Source organism: Phyllobates terribilis, unplaced genomic scaffold (assembly GCF_046119375.1).
Source record: "Phyllobates terribilis strain yellow unplaced genomic scaffold, ASM4611937v1 Scaffold_5__5_contigs__length_657084704, whole genome shotgun sequence".
Taxonomy (NCBI): Eukaryota; Metazoa; Chordata; class Amphibia; order Anura; family Dendrobatidae; genus Phyllobates; species Phyllobates terribilis.
The window spans coordinates 263,073,517-263,092,709 of record NW_027362765.1 but is presented as its reverse complement, the minus strand read 5'-3'; the positions used below and the strand labels follow the sequence as shown (position 1 = coordinate 263,092,709).

Here is a 19,193-nt window from a genome sequence, read left to right as displayed (position 1 = left end):
GTATTTGTAAGCCAAAACCAGGAGTAGGTGATAAATACAGAAGTGGTGATGTGTTTCTATGAGAACACGGTCACACATTCAGTATTTGGTCAGTATTTTTACCTCAGTATTTGTAAGCCAAAACCAGGAGTGGGTGATGAATACAGAAGTGGTGACGTGTTTCTATGAGACCACGTTCACACGTTCAGTATTTGGTCAGTATTTTACCTCAGTATTTGTAAGACAAAACCAGGAGTGGGTGATGAATACAGAAGTGGTGACGTGTTTCTATAAGACCACGTTCACATGGTCAGTATTTGGTCAGTATTTTACCTCAGTATTTGTAAGCCAAAACCAGGAGTGGGTGATGAATACAGAAGTGGTGACGTGTTTCTATGAGACCACGGTCACACGTTCAGTATTTGGTCAGTATTTTACCTCAGTATTTGGAAGCCAAAACCAGGAGTAGATGATAAATACAGAAGTGGTGATGTGTTTCTATGAGACCACGGTCACACGTTCAGTATTTGGTCAGTATTTTACCTCAGTATTTGTAAGCCAAAACCAGGAGTAGGTGATAAATACAGAAGTGGTGACTTGTTTCTATGAGACCACGGTCACACGTTCAGTATTTGGTCAGTATTTTACCTCAGTATTTGTAAGCCAAAACCAGGAGTGGGTGATGAATACAGAAGTGGTGATGTGTTTCTATGAGACCACGTTCACACGTTCAGTATTTGGTCAGTATTTTACCTCAGTATTTGTAAGACAAAACCAGGAGTGGGTGATGAATACAGAAGTGGTGACGTGTTTCTATAAGACCACGTTCACATGGTCAGTATTTGGTCAGTATTTTACCTCAGTATTTGTAAGCCAAAACCAGGAGTGGGTGATGAATACAGAAGTAGTGACGTGTTTCTATGAGACCACGGTCACACGTTCAGTATTTGGTCAGTATTTTACCTCAGTATTTGGAAGCCAAAACCAGGAGTAGATGATAAATACAGAAGTGGTGATGTGTTTCTATGAGACCACGGTCACACGTTCAGTATTTGGTCAGTATTTTACCTCAGTATTTGTAAGCCAAAACCAGGAGTAGGTGATAAATACAGAAGTGGTGACGTGTTTCTATGAGACCACGGTCACACGTTCAGTATTTGGTCAGTATTTTACCTCAGTATTTGTAAGCCAAAACCAGGAGTGGGTGATGAATACAGAAGTGGTGATGTGTTTCTATGAGACCACGTTCACACGTTCAGTATTTGGTCAGTATTTTACCTCAGTATTTGTAAGCCAAAACCAGGAGTAGGTGATAAATACAGAAGTGGTGACGTGTTTCTATGAGACCACGGTCACACGTTCAGTATTTGGTCAGTATTTTACCTCAGTATTTGTAAGCCAAAACCAGGAGTGGGTGATGAATACAGAAGTGGTGATGTGTTTCTATGAGACCACGGTCACACATTCAGTATTTGGTCAGTATTTTACCTCAGTATTTGTAAGCCAAAACCAGGAGTGGGTGATAAATACATTAGTGGTGACGTGTTTCTATGAGACCACGGTCACACGTTCAGTATTTGGTCAGTATTTTACCTCAGTATTTGTAATCCAAAACCAGGAGTGGGTGATGAATACAGAAGTGGTGATGTGTTTCTATGAGACCACGGTCACACATTCAGTATTTGGTCAGTATTTTACCTCAGTATTTGTAAGCCAAAACCAGGAGTGGGTGATAAATACAGAAGTGGTGACGTGTTTCTATGAGACCACGGTCACACGTTCAGTATTTGGTCAGTATTTTACCTCAGTATTTGTAATCCAAAACCAGGAGTGGGTGATGAATACAGAAGTGGTGACATGTTTCTATGAGACCACGGTCACACGTTCAGTATTTGGTCAGTATTTTACCTCAGTATTTGTAAGCCAAAACCAGGAGTGGGTGATGAATACAGAAGTGGTGATGTGTTTCTATGAGACCACGGTCACACATTCAGTATTTGGTCAGTATTTTACCTCAGTATTTGTAATCCAAAACCAGGAGTGGGTGATGAATACAGAAGTGGTGACATGTTTCTATGAGACCACGGTCACACGTTCAGTATTTGGTCAGTATTTTACCTCAGTATTTGTAATCCAAAACCAGGAGTGGGTGATAAATACAGAAGTGGTGACGTGTTTCTATTATACTTTTCCTCTGACTGTTCCACTCCTGGTTTTAGCTTACAAATACTGAGGTACAAAACTCACCAAATACTCAACGTGTGAATATGGACTTAACTCTTCCATCACCCTTTTTTAATCACTGTTTATCCTAGACGCTGAAAACCAGCACAGCCAGGTCATGGATCCACAGTCCTTACTTTAATGGCAGATCGTGCTGCACATCGCTAGACATTAAAAAGATCAGGCTGATGTGTGTCAGCTCGAGGCCCCTGAGATGACAGAGAGCTGAAATGATCTGCTACGTGTCCCACAAAACACTTAAAACAATGTTCAAAGTGAACACTGTGTCCTGGAACACAAATGCGGGAAGCTTCTTTCCTGCATTTGGACTGTTGTTATGGAAACATCATAATGACAGAGCTGGCTTTGAACTGTGACACATAGTGGCGAAGCATGCTGGGAGGACATGATCTTTGTCCTCTCAACAACCCTTTGAATACTGATCACTGCTGATAGAGATCCAATGCCCTGAATGCATTATATGACTTATGTGAGGTCATCATAAAAAGAAACGCTATCCTAGCTTTCTCCTGCTCTAAGTGTATTTATTTATATATGTTAGTAAAAATAAAAAAATACCCTGAACATAAAAAAAGCAAAACAAAAAAATAAAGTCCTGACCTGCCAGTACTACCAGGAGCATCGTCTATAACCAGGGTTGCCAATCGTCCAGAAATTCCAGGACTGTCCGTAAAAATAGGGCACTTTTTTGCCCTGTCCGTAAAAATGTTTTAGGCTGCGTTCTCACGTTCAGGATTTGCTGCGGTTTTGATGCTGCATATTTATGCAGCGTCAAACCCGCAGCGGCCAGATGTTACAGCATAGTGGATGGGATTTCTAGAAATCCCATATCCACAATGCGTCTCTATGCACCTGCTGATCACCCGCAGAAACTGTCATGCTGCACGTCTTTCAGATCCGCAGCATGTCAATTTCTCTTGCGGGTACGCATGTGGACTTTCCCCATAGACTTGCATAAATGAGGAAAATCCGCATGTGAAAAAAAATGTGCTGCAGCTCATTTGCATAATGAGGGCGGAAGTGGTGCTGCTGTTCTGCTCGTCGGGGCCGCAGCGGGTCCTCATCGTGGGCACATACCCTCAAGGTCGCCGTGATTTTTTGAAGCTAAAGAAACTTATACAAATTATTTTAACCGTAATTATCATTATTATATCAGAATTATGGGTTGTAGATATGGATCACTTATCATTAGAATGATTTACTGTGGTTTTGAAATGTGTCTATAAAAAATATTGTCTGTCCGTGATTTTTTAATAAGTTGTCTAGAAAAAGTAAAAAGTCGATTCAGTAACCCTTACTATGACTTGGAAGCATATTATGTCTTGCCTTGTGCTAATGCATTCATACCATGGAATCATCATGCAAAATATGTTACCCCCAAAACCCACACAAATAATTAAAGAGAACCTTTCAGCTGATACATGCTGTCCATACTGTGGGCAGCATGTATCAGCCACTGGCTGTATGATCACAGCCATGTATGTTTGTCTCTGAAACGTTTCGGCATTTCAGAGAAAAACATAGTTTTAATGGCCTCTGGGGACCAAGCCGCACTGTGCACTAATCGTACATGCGGGTCCCCAGCTACTACTCCCCACCAGCTGACAGTGACTGACAAAACTTTGTATGAGTGCGCGTATAGGCAGACACTTGTCAGTCACTGTCAGTGGGCGGAGAGAAGCCGCCGGCTACCCACGTGTATATCTAGTCAATAGCGCGGCTCAGCCCCTGGCAGCTAGTAAAAGTATGTTTTTCTCTGAAATTCTGCAGTGATTCTGTCACACACACACGTGAAGCACGTGGATTATGGACCCACTGAGCCAAAGTTCGGGCTTACCTAAGAGGGGCTTGACTAAGCGTCTACCTTGTCTTCGCTAGAGCTCCTGATGGTGGAGTTAGACTTGAGCTGCAGGTAGCCGCCAGGTACCACTCCTAGGCAATGCCCGGTACTGTAGCGTCAGGATCGCAGTCACGGACTGGACTCAGAATAACTGGCTGGATAGGATTCAGACTCTGTTTAGACTACAAAGGTTCTGAACGGATACTGAAATGGAGGCAGGGCTGGATTCGGATACTGGAACAGGCTCCTACAGTATGGAACCTGGAACGCTAACCAGGACAGACACTGGTGCAGGTTCAAGAACTGACAGAACGGTTTCAGAATCGGGTGCCATGGATGCAACTTCAGGGTTCAGGTACCGCTGGTGTGGTTCCAGGGCTCAGGTACCGCCGGTGCAGGGTTCAGGTGTCACAGGTGGGGTTTCAGGGCTCAGATACTGCCGGAGCAGTGTTAGGGTTCACGTACCACAAGTGTAGCTTCAGGCACAGGCACTGCAGGTGAAGCTTCAGGCACAGGTACCGCAGATGCGACTTTGGGTTCAGGGACCGCCAGGTGCGGCTTCAGGTTCAGGGACCGCCAGGTGTGGTTTCAGGCTCAGTGACCGCCAGGTGCGGCTTCAGGTTCAGTGACCGCGGATGCAGTTTCAAATTCAGACCCTGGCCACACAAGGACCAGTGGGTTTAAGTTCAGGCCCTGGCCACACAAAGACCAGGGGGTTCTGGTTTAAACAGGATAACTACAGGATCAATGAACCTGACAACTAGCAGGCAACGGCTACTCAACTAACACTAAGGGGGACATTGTACAAGCACCTCCCTACAGGGGAGTGTGCCTTAAATACTAGATGCCTCCTAGCTATTGGCTGGGGGCATATTCAAAGTGTATGCGCTGCACCTTTAAGAGACTGGCAGGGTGCGCGCCCACGCACTATTCACACCACAGTTTGGGCAACATGTATCAGCTAACCGGTTCCCATTAACTGCTGCTGTAATTGCCCTTACCACTTAAAATAAAAAATGTTTGCAGGTAGTTTTCACCCATTTATGTATCCAATATAATAGTTTATTAGGGTCAAACTAAATAACATATGGGAACCTTTGCTCTGGAGCATTATATAGTATATATGTATGTTGGAGAAAGTAAACATATTTAGTATTGCTATACACATTAGAGTGTGAGGATTACATCTTTATTCTATTTTTCCTCTATTTAAAACAAACCATAAAGAGCTACTGCTTTTGTTTTGATATTACATTAAAGAGCGCCTATCATCAGGCTGTGGCTGCCCTTTTTATTTAAGAAAACAATGGGCAACCACAGACTGATGATTTTACAAAACATAGTTTATTATCAAAATTGTTGCCAAATGTTCCTAATGCCACTCTAATGCATCCAATTTTCTAGCAAAATTCAGGTCCAATCTTCCAGGTTCTCAAAGAAGCTATGCAGCCCCCTCACTGTGAAAGCTTTGAACTAAAGAAGCACCGCCTCATTTTTTACTAAGCAGTTATGAATCAGTATCCACTTAGTCCAAAGAGCGAGATGGGGGCTGCCAAGGGTTGTGGAATTCCACTTTGCTTGTCGGAAAGTATAATCCCTTACAAAAAAATTTAATTCTAGAATATGTCTTTCCAGAAGGTGAACATTTTCTGTGAGCGTTCAGGCATTTGAAGACCTTGGTCCTAAAAAGATTAATAACTTCCATATAATAATCCAGATTTAAATACAGAATGGAAATTCCCCATTTTATAAGTTTTGCTTATTCAACATGTGATGTGTACCTTCTGCGGTTCCAGCATAGTGTCAAAGATTAGCTATTCAAGTTGTGCCATTTGGCACGTGTGATAGGATTTGTTGGGATTTCTATTTCGAATCATTGGTCCTTCTACACAGTCACTAATAGCGTATACTTGGATGTATCATTTCACTGCTAAGTACCTTCTTAGAAAGGTTTAATCCACAGCAGGTTTGAACAGTTATAATACAATCTTGCCTCATAATTTTAGATAGTAGTGCATACTTATCAATCATGCCTAATCCTTAGACAGTACAAACTTGGACTAAACAGTCTTAAAATACACCAAATCTATCATTGTGGTTCATGCACGAACAATGTGGCCTATTGTTAGACTATTTAGTCTAAATTTTCACTACCTATTGGTTGTCTTACTTTGTGCCAGAAATTTACTCCAAAATTTTGGCTCTTTTTAGTGCATGATGTTGCATGTTAGACAAGGCACCTTTTCTGAAAAGCCAAGCAAAAAAAGTGACAAACACATAGTATGATGCAAGTCGTAAAAGACAGGTTTCTTTAGAAAATTGTGCCAGAATTCTGGTGCTTTTAGGTTCAGTACAGACTGAATCTTTCTCCACTGTTGGGAGCACATTCTCAGGAGTTATGCACCCGACAGTGTGCACAGACAGGATAGATGCTGAGGAATCAATCCACCATAAGGACCACCTGTAAAGAAACGTTCACCAAATTGCATTGTCCCGAAATATAAAAGAGCATAGTCTATTGCACTTTCCTATACAATTAAACAAACAGTAAGCAAGTACATACCAGCCAGACAGAGGTGGAAAGAACACACTTTCAGCCTGCATCTGGTGAATGATCACCTATGGCAATATTTAAGTATATGTCGAAGAAAAGCTTCCCAAGTATACTGCTGACTAGGCGCAATGACGAAGTGCACCTTGCCTTAACTTAATAAATAGGGCCCAGTATGTTTGGCGGTAATTATAATATTGGAGTTTCAGAGTGCTATTTGGCTCCTTCCTCAGTAGCTTTCCTAAATGGACAGAGGAATGTGAGGTGGTATTATAGATACTGAATCCAATTCAATTTATATCTAGGGAATTTGGAGGCCAATTCAACATTTTGACGTTGTACCATTCTTGAGCAGTTTTTGCAGTGTGGCAAGGTTATTATCCTGCTAAAAGAAGACACTGTAATTAGAAAATTAAGGGGTGTACTTGGTCCTTAATAATGCTTTTAGGTAGCTGGTATACGTAAAATAAAAATCCCCATGAATGCCTGGAACCAAGGTTTTCCAGTAGAACATTGCCCAGAGCATCACAATGTCAGGGGTCATCAAAGGCAATCAGACTGGTCTGCAGCTACAAAGTCCTATAAATAGCAAGCTCTGATACCTTCTTATTATAGCCAGCAATTTATGCTTACAGTAACTGTTTTATGAGATTGGATCCAATAAGCCAGTCTTCACTCCTCACAATCAGTGAGCCTTTGGTGCCCATGACATTGTCAACAGTTCACCAGTTGTCTTTTGGTCAATAATAACTACTGTGTAATGAGAAAACTCCATAAAACCTGCCATTTTGGAAATACTATCACCTAGTCATCATGTTATCACAATTTGTTTAAAGTTCTACTTTAGTCTCATCTGACTTGAGCACCTTCTTCCATATGCCAAGTAGGTGGCACAGGTAGCAAGTGGAAGAAGGTGCTCTGTTCAGATAAGACCAAAGTAGAACTGTTTGAGCTAAATGCAATTCACTATGTGTGGCAGAAAACTAACACTGCACATCTCTCTGAAAACACTATCCCCACCATCAAACATAGTGGTGCCAGCATCATGCTGTGGAGATGGTGGAGATGCTTTTTGAAGGCAAGGACAGGGAATCTGGTCAGAGTTGATGGGAAAATAGATGGAGCCAAATACAATCCTGGAGGAAAATCTGTTATAGGCTGCAAAAAACTTGAGACTAGAGCATAGGTTCACCTTCCAGCAGGACATACTGACAGAGCTACAATGGAATGGTTTAGATGAAAGCATATTCAAGTGTGTGTGTGTGTGTGAATGGCCCAGTCAAAGTCCAGACCTAAATCCTATTGAGAATCTGTGGCAAGACTTGAAAATTGCTGCTCACAGACTCTCTCCATCCAATCTAGTTTGCAAAGATGAATTGGCAAATTTTTTTAGCCTCTAGATGGGCAAAGCTGGTAGACACATAACCCAAAAGACTTGCAGCAGTAATTGAAGTGAAACGTGGTCCTACAAATTAATGACTCGGGAAGGGGGGGGTGGGCTGAATACAAATGCACATCACAATTTTCAGATTTATATTTTTAAAATATTTAGAAAACTATGCATTATTTCCTTTATACTTCACAACTATTTGCTACTTTGTGTCAGTCTATACATTTAAGTTTGTGGGTGTAACGTAAAAAAAATGTGGATAAGTTCACAGGGTATGAATACGTTTTCAAGGCACTGTAAGAAGAACAGATGAAACAAGGTTTGTAATAACTGACACATGGACCAAAAATGGGTCCAGCACTCTGAAAACAACAAGGCAAATTTTTCACATATGAGAAAAAAAAACAGATATGTGAAAAAGCAACCTAACAGTTCACATTCCTTTTACGAGAGCAATTATAATCAATCTTGCCTTATCGATGTACCTTTGTTTTTCATGTGATTTTAGGATTGATATTGAAGGCCCATAACACATCTGCCACACCCGTCTATATCACCTGGTTCGGCCTCATGTGTACGAGGGAGATGTGGATCTGGCATGTCCGATTTCAGACTGCCAATTGCTATGTTCCCCGGGAGATAAGCCGCCAACAGGAGCGCCAACAGCTGTCTAATGTGTATGGGGGATTTTCGTATACCTAGCAGTATGAAAATATAAATGTTTCTTTGTCCTACCTTTGTTCTCCAGAACTTCACAAGATGGAAGCACAAGCACAGCTGCTAGAGTTACTGTCCAGATCATTATTGAAACTTGGAGTACACAGCTCCAACAGTGTAAGCTCAATGAGAATACATGAAATAAGTCATATAAGTAATGGCAGTGTTCAGGGAGTGAAGTGTGGTCTCTCCTCATTTACAGTACTCCTATTGACAAGCTATGTGGTATATGCAAATCCTGATATCTGCTTCATTAGATCCTCCCATCCATTTGTCAAGAAAACAAATTGGAGGCTAAATGAATGATCAAAAGAGGAACAAAGTTTAGCAAAATCAAAAGTGAAACAACCGCAAACTAACTCCAAACTACAGTCATGTGCTTTAGGAATTTCCAATTCACTCACAAAACTTGAATTATTGGAAAACCCATGGCTTTTTTTTTGTTTCCATGCTATGAAGTATTAAAGGAGTTTTACACTTTCAGGAAAATGGAACCCAAATGCTCTGAAATAACAAACAAAGCAGGTGCTCGCCCTTGCAAGGTCCTGTTCTGTCTCTGCAACGCTGCTTGGTTCTTTATGTTTTAGCTGCGGGTGTAACGTCATTTCAACAGCTCGCATTGAACTGTTGGCAATCACTGAGCTCAGCTGCTGGGCTAAGGAAGACGGCAAAAACTGCTGAGCTCAGTGATTGCCAACAGTTCGATGCGAGCTGTTGAAATGACGTTACAGCCGCAGCTAAAACATAAAGAACCAAGCAGCGTTGCAGAGACAGAACAGGACCTTGCAAGGGCGAGCACCTGCTTTGTTTGTTATTTCAGAGCATCTGTCAGCAGGTTTTTGCTAACTCATCTGAGAACAGCATAATGTAGTAAAAGAGACCCTGATTCCAAGGATGTATCACTTGGTTTACTGGGTGAAGCCATTGTGACACAGTCAGAGTTTTTAGATGTTGCATTTAGCAGAGCTCAGAAAGCTAACCCCTCCCACACCACATGACAGTGAGCGGCTTATCAGAGGAGGGGGCGTGGTAAGTCTAGCAGTCCCATGAGACCTAGTCCAGCAGTGATAATATCCTGGTGATAAAACCTTCATTGTAAGTAAAGAACATCACATAGTCAAAAAAGTGACACATCGATGAAATCTGTGTTTTAACCCCTGCATAATGCTGTCCTCAGATTAAATAGCAAACACCCGATGTCAGATTCCCTTTAATAAATTAGGCGCATTGCTTGTGTGCGTGTGCCAATCAAATACACATCTGCCATGGGCTGGCCTATAGCATAAATTACAGTAACTTTGCCGGGCTGTATGTGCTGCCATCTCCTTCCACTAAGCGCCTCCCATATCTTGGAAAAGTTACATTAGAGGCGAAATGACAAAAGATACATATTTGCAGCATAATTCGCAAGGTATTTAAGCCAGAAAACTGGTGTAGCCACATTGATAAATCTCCTTCAATGAGTGTAGCTATCACATAATATCAGGGCAGCATAGTTTGTGGTAACCATTGCAGCTCCTCAGTATTGTTACCCCACATTTCCAGGATGGCGAGCATTTGTGCACTTAGCTGAAAACAGTATGTGCTCCCACGGTATAGATGAAAAATTCCAATCACTCATATTCACAGACGCCCAAAGGTTTGCGTTCTTTCCGTATTTTCTGTCGGGTATGCATATACATACTGTTTATGTGCCTGTATAGGTAAGTGCTACAGACTGTGCTTTCCCACACAGGAGACTGTCACAGTAAACTTTTTTAGCATTGGGTCCGCATGGTGCCACGCCATCCATACGGACTTTTACGACGGCAAAACATGTACCCCATAAGCAGATATGCCCAAAAGTGGCCACAAACACAGTGTGTAGGTAGTCTTACCTTGTAACTTCAGAGATTCCTTCCAACATACTGCTTGCATTCACTATGTATACAAGACACAGTCACCTTTTTTAAAACGTATTGTCTATGTGCACTAACCTAGAGGAGCAAATGAGAAAGGAAGAGGGAAAAATGGCTTACTTCTTTAAAAAGTATACACTGCTTTTCTATTTTATTTTTCATACACAGCAGTTGTGATAGGGTACAGGAGAAGATCACAAAAATGCCAAAATCATGTAAGGTTTAGTTTGTTCATTTTTTATTCTCTGTTTTGTAATGTTTAACTTTGTATAAAGATATAGTTTGGGTTAATTAAATGATATTTGAGATGGCCATAAACTATTTTTCATTCCATACTTTTGAAACCCGGGTTAGAAAATCCCCAAAACTGTTATTTACTGAAAACCTCAGATGCGCAATAAGCTGACAACAGGTTATTTTCTGTAAGTTTCCAGTCTGGTGTTTAGTGGTTATGTAATGCACAGAGGAAACCACATTTATTCCTAAGAAAGCAAAGCAATAACGTACGGCTCACTTAGAATTGTGACTTCAGTTATTTATTCTTATGAATTCAATACATTACTGCTTGACAACACTCAGCTACACAATAAAAGTGTCAACTTAACTTTCTTTTAGAAGCCATAAAGAAACATTTCCCAAATCAGTATCCTTGTCGTTACTAAAAAATAAATGTTGCAGAACATCAAAAATACTACATGTATAAACAACAAAACGGGAACCTAGACAGCTCAGGCTGTAAACTGGAGGAACTACAGTATATAATCATCAAAGAAACAAGACAACTACATTTACCAACACCCAGTCACAATACTAATGCACTACAAGATAAAGCAGCCTAAGGCCCCGGCTCCACTATCAGTATTCGGTCAGTATTTTTTCTCAGGAATGGGAGACAAAACCAGGAGTGGATGATAAATGCAGAATTTGTGACTTGTTTCTATTATACCTTTTTTCTGATTGTTCCTCACCTAGTTTTGGCTCCCACTCCTGAGAAAAAATTCTGAACAAATACTGATAGTGGGATCGTTGTCTAATTCTGATGAGCCAAGTGTATCCATGTATTAAATGGATACCCATCCACTTCACGATTTACCATGTAAGGCCACGACTAGTGATGAGCGAGCACTAAAATGCTAGGGTGCTCGAAGCTCGGGTCGAGCACATTGGAATACTCGGGTGCTCGACCCGAGCAACGAGCCCAATGTAAGTCTATGGGAAACTCGAGCATTTTTCTGGCGGTCCCCCGGGCGGTCTGCAGAGGGCCTAAAAATTGCCCAAATCAATGGGAACCGTGCTCAATTAAACGTCAGGCAGGCAGAATATATAGGCAGACAGGCAGGCAGGGTATACAAGAGGGTGCATGAAAAACATAGCAGGGCACTTGGAACACACTAGTGCCCTCCGATTTTCATGCACCCGTCTCTTTAAAAAAGCCGGCCAGCAATTCATCAGCGGCATACACTGGTACCTGACAATTTAGAACAGAAAGAATAGAGCATCACACATAGATTAGATAGATAGAAACATGTTAGTCACATATATAATAAGTATAGTGACATTGTTGGTTACTGTACTTGTCATTTAGTGTTAAAATAAAGGATTTATTAAAAAAAAAATTGGCGTGGGGTTCCCCGTAATTTTAGTCTCTAGCGGAGGTTAAGCAGACGGCTGGGGCAGATGTTTGAAGCCTGGGAAAGGGGTAATACCCATGGAGCTTCCCAAGCTACTAATATCAGCCCCCAGCTGAATACCTAGCCTTTACTAGCTATTAAAATGGGGGACCCAAAAAAAAATGACGTGGGGTCCCCCCTATTTTAATAGGTAGCAAAGGCTAGGCAGACAGCTGGGGGCTGATATTAATAGCCCAGGAAGGGTGCCATGAATATTGGACCCCTCCCAGGCTAGAAAACCAGCCGTCAGCCGCCCCAGAAATGACGCATCCATAGGATGCACCAATTCTGGCACTTAGCCTCGCTCTTCCCACTGCCCTGTAGCGGTGGTAGTGCGGTAATAGGGTTGGGGTTAATGTCAGCTTATAATGCCAGCTGACATCAAGCCCAGGTTAGTAATGGAGAGGCGTCTATAAGACACCCCCATTAGTAACCCCATAGTGAAAGTTAAAAAAAACACAAACACCCAGAATAAAGTCCTTTAATTGAAATAAACACACAATTCTTTAATGTTCTAAATTAAACTCTACTTACCATCACGCCCATTCCAGCTGAAGCCAACAATCTCCTGCAATAAAAGTAAAATAATAAACCAACCTCATCCTTACCTTTCCATGGTTCCCAAGACGGCTTCAGCTCTGCTACATTGACATGACAGGCTGGATCACAGCAGAACGCTGCCATCCAGCTTGCCATGCTGCAGAGACACTGAGAAGCTCCTCAGTGAAGCTCCTCAGTGTCTGGCTGTGACAGCATCCAGATGAGCCGAGTTCATGTCCAATGAACTCAGCTCACCTCATGCACGTCACTGACAGCGTGGGAGAATTCTCCTGCTCAAGCAGTGCCGGCAAATGACATCACCGCTTGAGCAGGAGAATTCTCCCATGCTGGAATCACATTGAGATGGCAGGTTGGATGGTAGCAGAACGCTGCCATCCAGCTTGTCATCCTTCAGAGACAGTGAGTGATAAATGCAGAATTGGTGACTTGTTTCTATTATACCTTTTCTCTGATTGTTCCTCACCTGGTTTTGTCTCCCACTCCTGAGAAAAAATACTGACTGAATACTGACCAAATACTGATAGTGGGGCCGTGGCCTAAGTGTAAAATACTGATGAAACAACCACTCACACACCTACCAGTCATGACTGGAGAGGCTGCCTAGTATTATAAAAGCACATGGATAAGGCTTGCATAGGACGCCAGTCACAGAGATGTAGTTCACAGTATCTGGCTTACAGCCTATTAGTGACACCCATACTATTAGATCAGGCGGGCTGCCGGTACTATATAAGTGCACTCACAGGGACAAGCAGCCCAGGGTCACCCAAACCAACACTAAAGGGCCTAGCTGTACAAAAGTATTTATGCATCTTATTACTGCTATTTTGCAACATTTTTTTAGGTAACAACAAGGTTATTTTGTACCTGTTCTGACTCATGGGTGCCTGCCATATCCCGTAGTGCATTAATATTGTGACCTCAAGTTGGTAAATACGGCTGCCTTTTTTTGTGATGTTTTTGAATTGTATGTTCTTTTCGGTGAGTTGCTAAACTATATATACATCAAAATGTTGCAAAAATGAGTACACTCCAATGAAAGTCTAGGAGCAAAGCTAAAGTTTAGACTACACAATTTAATTAATCAACAATAATTTAACCACAAGTAAGTTATTAATCATTAAATAGGTGCAGACAGTTCTCTATATAAGGGTGTTACTTGGGAGATAAATGGAAAACAAACAGGTAGGAAGTTGTAGATAAGTGTTTGGCCACGCCATGATGGACTGACCGCTCACATGCTTGATTTGAACAGTCATTCTGTGCTGACAGATTCCTTTTAACAGAAGAAGACAATGATTTCAAGCACCAGTCCTCTTTTAAAGCAACCAGTCTGTTCTAATTATTTCATCAGCATGAGAGAATGCGATCAGCTGCCTTGTCCTCATTAATACTTTCTCCTGAGCTAAGAAGGTCACTAAGATTATGTAAGCAGATTATTTTGTGCCATGGCTGAAATTCAGTGGAATTTTTTTTTTTGTGATTAATAAAGCACTTCTCCCATCAAAATTGTTATCCTCTTAATCTATTGCAATCATCATATTATATAGCATTGTGTACTTACAATTGCTCATTTTGCCTTTCTGCCCTGCTAATTCTTCTCTTTTCTCCGCTCTATGTAGAAACAGGAAGTCTCTTGTCCCTGCATTTATCATTCCCTTCTTCAACTCCTGACTCAGCTGCTATGCTCCTCCCTCCTGTCAAGGATTTTTGCAGTGACTTATGACTCATACTGTGAAAACTTACCTCTTGTTTCTACATAAAGCTTAGAGGGATTCAGCTAGTCAGTTTATAATCATGTCACGTCATAGACCTAATGGTAAAGAGAAGAATTAGCTGTGTAGAAGAGCAAAATGAGCAATTGTAAGTACACTTCATCTGATCACCCTTCATAACAATCTAGCATTAATCTAAATTTCCACTATAAAAAACGAAGCAGCAAACTTTGTGAAAACCAAAATCTATGTCAGTTTCCGAACTTTTGGTCATGTCTATACACTGCATTGCACTGTCAATCATGGAGCTCATTTTACTAATGGGGATAACAGATTACAAACACATGTGTAGATATAGAAACAAATACAATCAGAGATTAACCCCTTCAGTAGGGACCTATTTTGGGCCCTCTGGACAAAATTATTTTTTTCCTTTTTTTTGTAGTTTCATTGTCACATTTAAAGAGCTATAATATTTTTATTAATCCTTTGGCATAACCATATGAGGCTTTTTTTGAAGGATGAATTGTATGTATTTATCAATGGCATCATTTTTTTTATATATATAACTTATTATTATTAACCAACTTTTATTAACTGTTTATGGGAAGAAATTATTATTATTATTATTATTATAAAGAAATAAAAAAAATCAACTGCCATTGTTTTTTTTACATTTTTAATTTCACCCCATTCACCATAGTGCACAAATAAAGTGTTATCAGAATGATTATGGCAAGTTTTTATCGCTTTATTTATGTTTTATTTCTTGCATACAATAAACACACTGTTTGAAAAACATTTTTTGTGTCTCTTTATTCTGATATAAGTTTAACTTTTTTCCATCAACAGAGCTGTGTAAGGGCTTATTTTTCACGGTGAGATGTTATTTTCATAGGTAACTTTGTGTGACATGTACAACTTTTTGATTATTTTGTATTCCATTTTTTGGTACATGGAGTGAATAAAAAAAAACATAAATTCTGGAAATACATACGTAAAACCCACCCAAAACACCAGCCCATAACAGGGATCCCATGGCAATCAAAATGTGATATTTCCTTGTTGTATTGATAGTAATCTGATATCAACACCATCCACAGATATACCTGTGATCAGGGATATACTAGCTCCTGTGGGTTCACGCGCCAGGATTTTCAGCTTTGCGAAACCACAGAAATGTAATAAGAACCCAACTTACAGATATATTATAGCTGTGTTTGGCATGTCTAGGATGGGGACAGTATGCTCAGAAACATGGTGGTCATATTATTCTACTAGGAGGTTCCTGTGGGTTCTTGTGTCCTTGCATTCATCTTGCCTTGCATAAAATTAGCCATCCTCCTCTCACCTAACCAGGGGAAGAGGTGTGAATGAGCCCCTTTTTTCATCCAGAAAAACTGATTGTTAAATCCAGGAGGTACAACGTGCATAGTACATACAGTGGGTACGGAAAGTATTCAGACCCCTTTAAATTTTTCACTCTTTGTTTCATTGCAGCCATTTGGTAAATTCTAAAAAGTTCATTTTTTTTCTCATTAATGTACACTCTGCACCCCATCTTGACTGAAAATAAACAGAAATGCAGAAATTTTTGCAAATTTATTAAAAAAGAAAAACTGAAATATCACATGGTCATAAGTATTCAGACCCTTTGCTCAGTATTGAGTAGAAGCACCCTTTTGAGCTAGTACAGCCATGAGTCTTCTTGGGAATGATGCAACACGTTTTTATCACCTGGATTTGGGGATCCTCTGCCATTCTTCCTTGCAGAACCTCTCCAGTTCCATCAGGTTGGATGGTGAACGTTGGTGGACAGCCATTTTCAGGTCTCTCCAGAGATGCTCAATTGGGTTTAGGTCAGGGCTCTGGCTGGGCCAGTCAAGAATCATCACAGACTTGTTCTGAAGCCACTCCTTTGTTATTTTTTCTGTGTGCTTAGGGTCATTGTCTTGTTGGAAGGTGAACCTACGGCCAAGTCTGAGGTCCAGAGCACTCTGGAAGAGGTTTTCATCCAGGATATCTCTGTACATGGCCGCATTCATGTTTCCTGCAATTGCAACCAGTCGTCCTGTCCCTGCAGCTGAAAAACACCCCCATAGCATGATGCTGCCACCACTATGTTTCACTGTTGGGATTGTATTGGGCAGGTGATGAGCAGTGCCTAGTTTTCTCTACACATACCGCTTAGAACTTTTTGGTGATAATTCTATCTTCGTCTCATCAGACAAGAGAATCTTATTTCTCATAGTCTGGGAGTCCTTCATGTGTTTTTGAGCAAACTCTATGCAGGCTTTCACATGTCTTGCACTGAGGAGAGGCTTCCGTCTGGCCACTCTGCCATAAAGGCCCGACTGGTGGAGGGCTTCAGTGATAGTTGACTTTGTGGAACTTTCTCCCATCTCCCTACTGCATCTCTGGAGCTCAGCCACAGTCATCTTGGGGTTATTCTTTACCTCTCTCACCAAGGCTCTTCTCCCACGATTGTTCAGTTTCGCTGGACGGCCAGGTCTAGGAAGACTTTTGGTGGTCCCAAACTTCTTCCATTTAAGGATTATGGAGTCCACTGTGCTCTTAGGAACCTTGAGTACTATGAAAATCTTTTGTAACCTTGGCCAGATCTGTGTCTTGCCACAATTCTGTCTCTGAGATCCTTGGGCAGTTCCTTTGAGCTCATGATTCTCATTTGGTCTGACATGCACTGTGAGATGTGAGGTTTTATGTATACAGGTGCATGCCTTTCCAAATCAAGTCCTATCAGTTTAATTAAAGACAGCTGGACTCCAATAAAGGAGTACAACCATCTCAAGGAGGATCACAAGGAAATGGAGAGCATGTGACTTAAATATGAGTGTCTGAGCAAAGGGTCTGAATACTTATAACCATGTGATTTTTCAGTTTTTCTTTTTTAATAAATTTGCAAAGTGTGCAAAGCAGTCATCAAAGCAAAAGGTGGCTACTTTGAAGAACCTAGAATATAAGACATATTTTCAGTTGTTTCACACTTTTTTGTTAAGTATATAATTCCACATGTGTTAATTCATAGTTTTGATGCCTTCAGTGTGAATGTACAATTTTCATAGTCATGAAAATACAGAAAAATCTTTAAATGAGAAGGTGTGTCCAAACTTTTGGTCTGTACTGTATACTGTAACAGTCAGCTCCTGCTATGGATGGCACAGCCCCTGAGCCTGCTCTATCTCCGCTCTGTACATGTACAGTGCTGGCCAAAAGTATTGGCACCCCTGCAATTCTGTCAGATAATACTCAGTTTCTTCCTGAAAATGATTGCAATCACAAATTCTTTGGTATTATTCTCTTCATTTAATTTGTCTTCAATGAAAAAAACACAAAAAGAATTGTCCTAAAGCCAAATTGGATATAATTCCACACCAAACCTAAAAAAGGGGGTGGACAAAAGTATTGGCACCCTTTGAAAAATCATGTGATGCTTCTCTAATTCGTGTAATTAACAGCACATGTAACTTACCTGTGGCACCTAACAGGTGTTGGCAATAACTAAATCACACATGCAGCCAGTTAACATGGATTAAAGTTGACTCAACCTCTGTCCTGTGTCCTTGTGTGTACCACATTGAGCATGGAGAAAAGAAAGAAGACCAAAGAACTGTCTGAGGACTTGAGAAACCAAATTGTGAGGAAGCATGAGCAATCTCAAGGCTACAAGTCCATCTCCAAAGACCTGAATGTTCCTGTGTCTTCCGTGCGCAGTGTCATCAAGAAGTTTAAAGCCCATGGCACTGTGGCTAACCTCCCTAGATGTGGACGGAAAAGAAAAATTGACGAGAGATTTCAACGCAAGATTGTGCGGATGGTGGATAAAGAACCTCGACTAACATCCAAACAAGTTCAAGCTGCCCTGCAGTCCGAGGGTACAACAGTGTCAACCCGTACTATCCATCGGCGTCTGAATGAAAAGGGACTGTATGGTAGGATACCCAGGAAGATCCCACTTCTTACCCCGAGACATAAAAAATCCAGGCTGGAGTTTGCCAAAACTTACCTGAGAAAGCCTAAAACGTTTTGGAAGAATGTTCTCTGGACAGATGAGACAAAAGTAGAGCTTTTTGGGAAAAAGCATCAACATAGAGTGTACAGGAAAAAAAAAGAGGCATTCAAAGAAAAGAACACGGTCCCTACAGTCAAACATGGTGGAGGTTCCCTGATGTTTTGGGGTTGCTTTGCTGCCTCTGGCACTGGACTGCTTGACCGTGTGCATGGCATTATGAAGTCTGAAGACTACCAACAAATTTTGCAGCATAATGTAGGGCCCAGTGTGAGAAAGCTGGGTCTCCCTCAGAGGTCATGGGTCTTCCAGCAGGACAATGACCCAAAACACACTTCCAAAAGCACTATAAAATGGTTTTAGAGAAAGCACTGGAGACTTCTAAGGTGGCCAGCAATGAGTCCAGACCTGAATCCCATAGAACACCTGTGGAGAGATCTCAAAATGGCAGTTTGGAGAAGGCACCCTTCAAATATCAGGGACCTGGAGCAGTTTGCCAAAGAAGAATGGTCTACAATTCCAGCAGAGCATTGTAAGAAACTCATTGATGGTTACAGGAAGCGGTTGTTCGCAGTTATTTTGGCTAAAGGTAGTGCAACCA

General features: G+C 41.2%; 1 protein-coding gene across 2 annotated transcripts in view; it reads right to left on the bottom strand.

Annotated features, from left to right (window-relative positions):
* EBI3 (Epstein-Barr virus induced 3) overlaps nt 1-19,193 on the bottom strand; it is a 139,635-nt gene that overhangs the window by 97,548 nt on the left and 22,894 nt on the right. Inside the window, exon 2 of one of the 2 annotated variants that reach the window (XM_073684130.1) lies at nt 10,599-10,697. In XM_073684130.1, coding sequence (XP_073540231.1) covers nt 10,599-10,638 — 40 coding nt within the window. In that variant the 5' untranslated portion in view covers nt 10,639-10,697. Of the gene's footprint in view, nt 1-8,739; nt 9,018-10,598; nt 10,698-19,193 lie in introns of those variants that run through there. The other variant, XM_073684129.1, reaches the window with a different exon arrangement.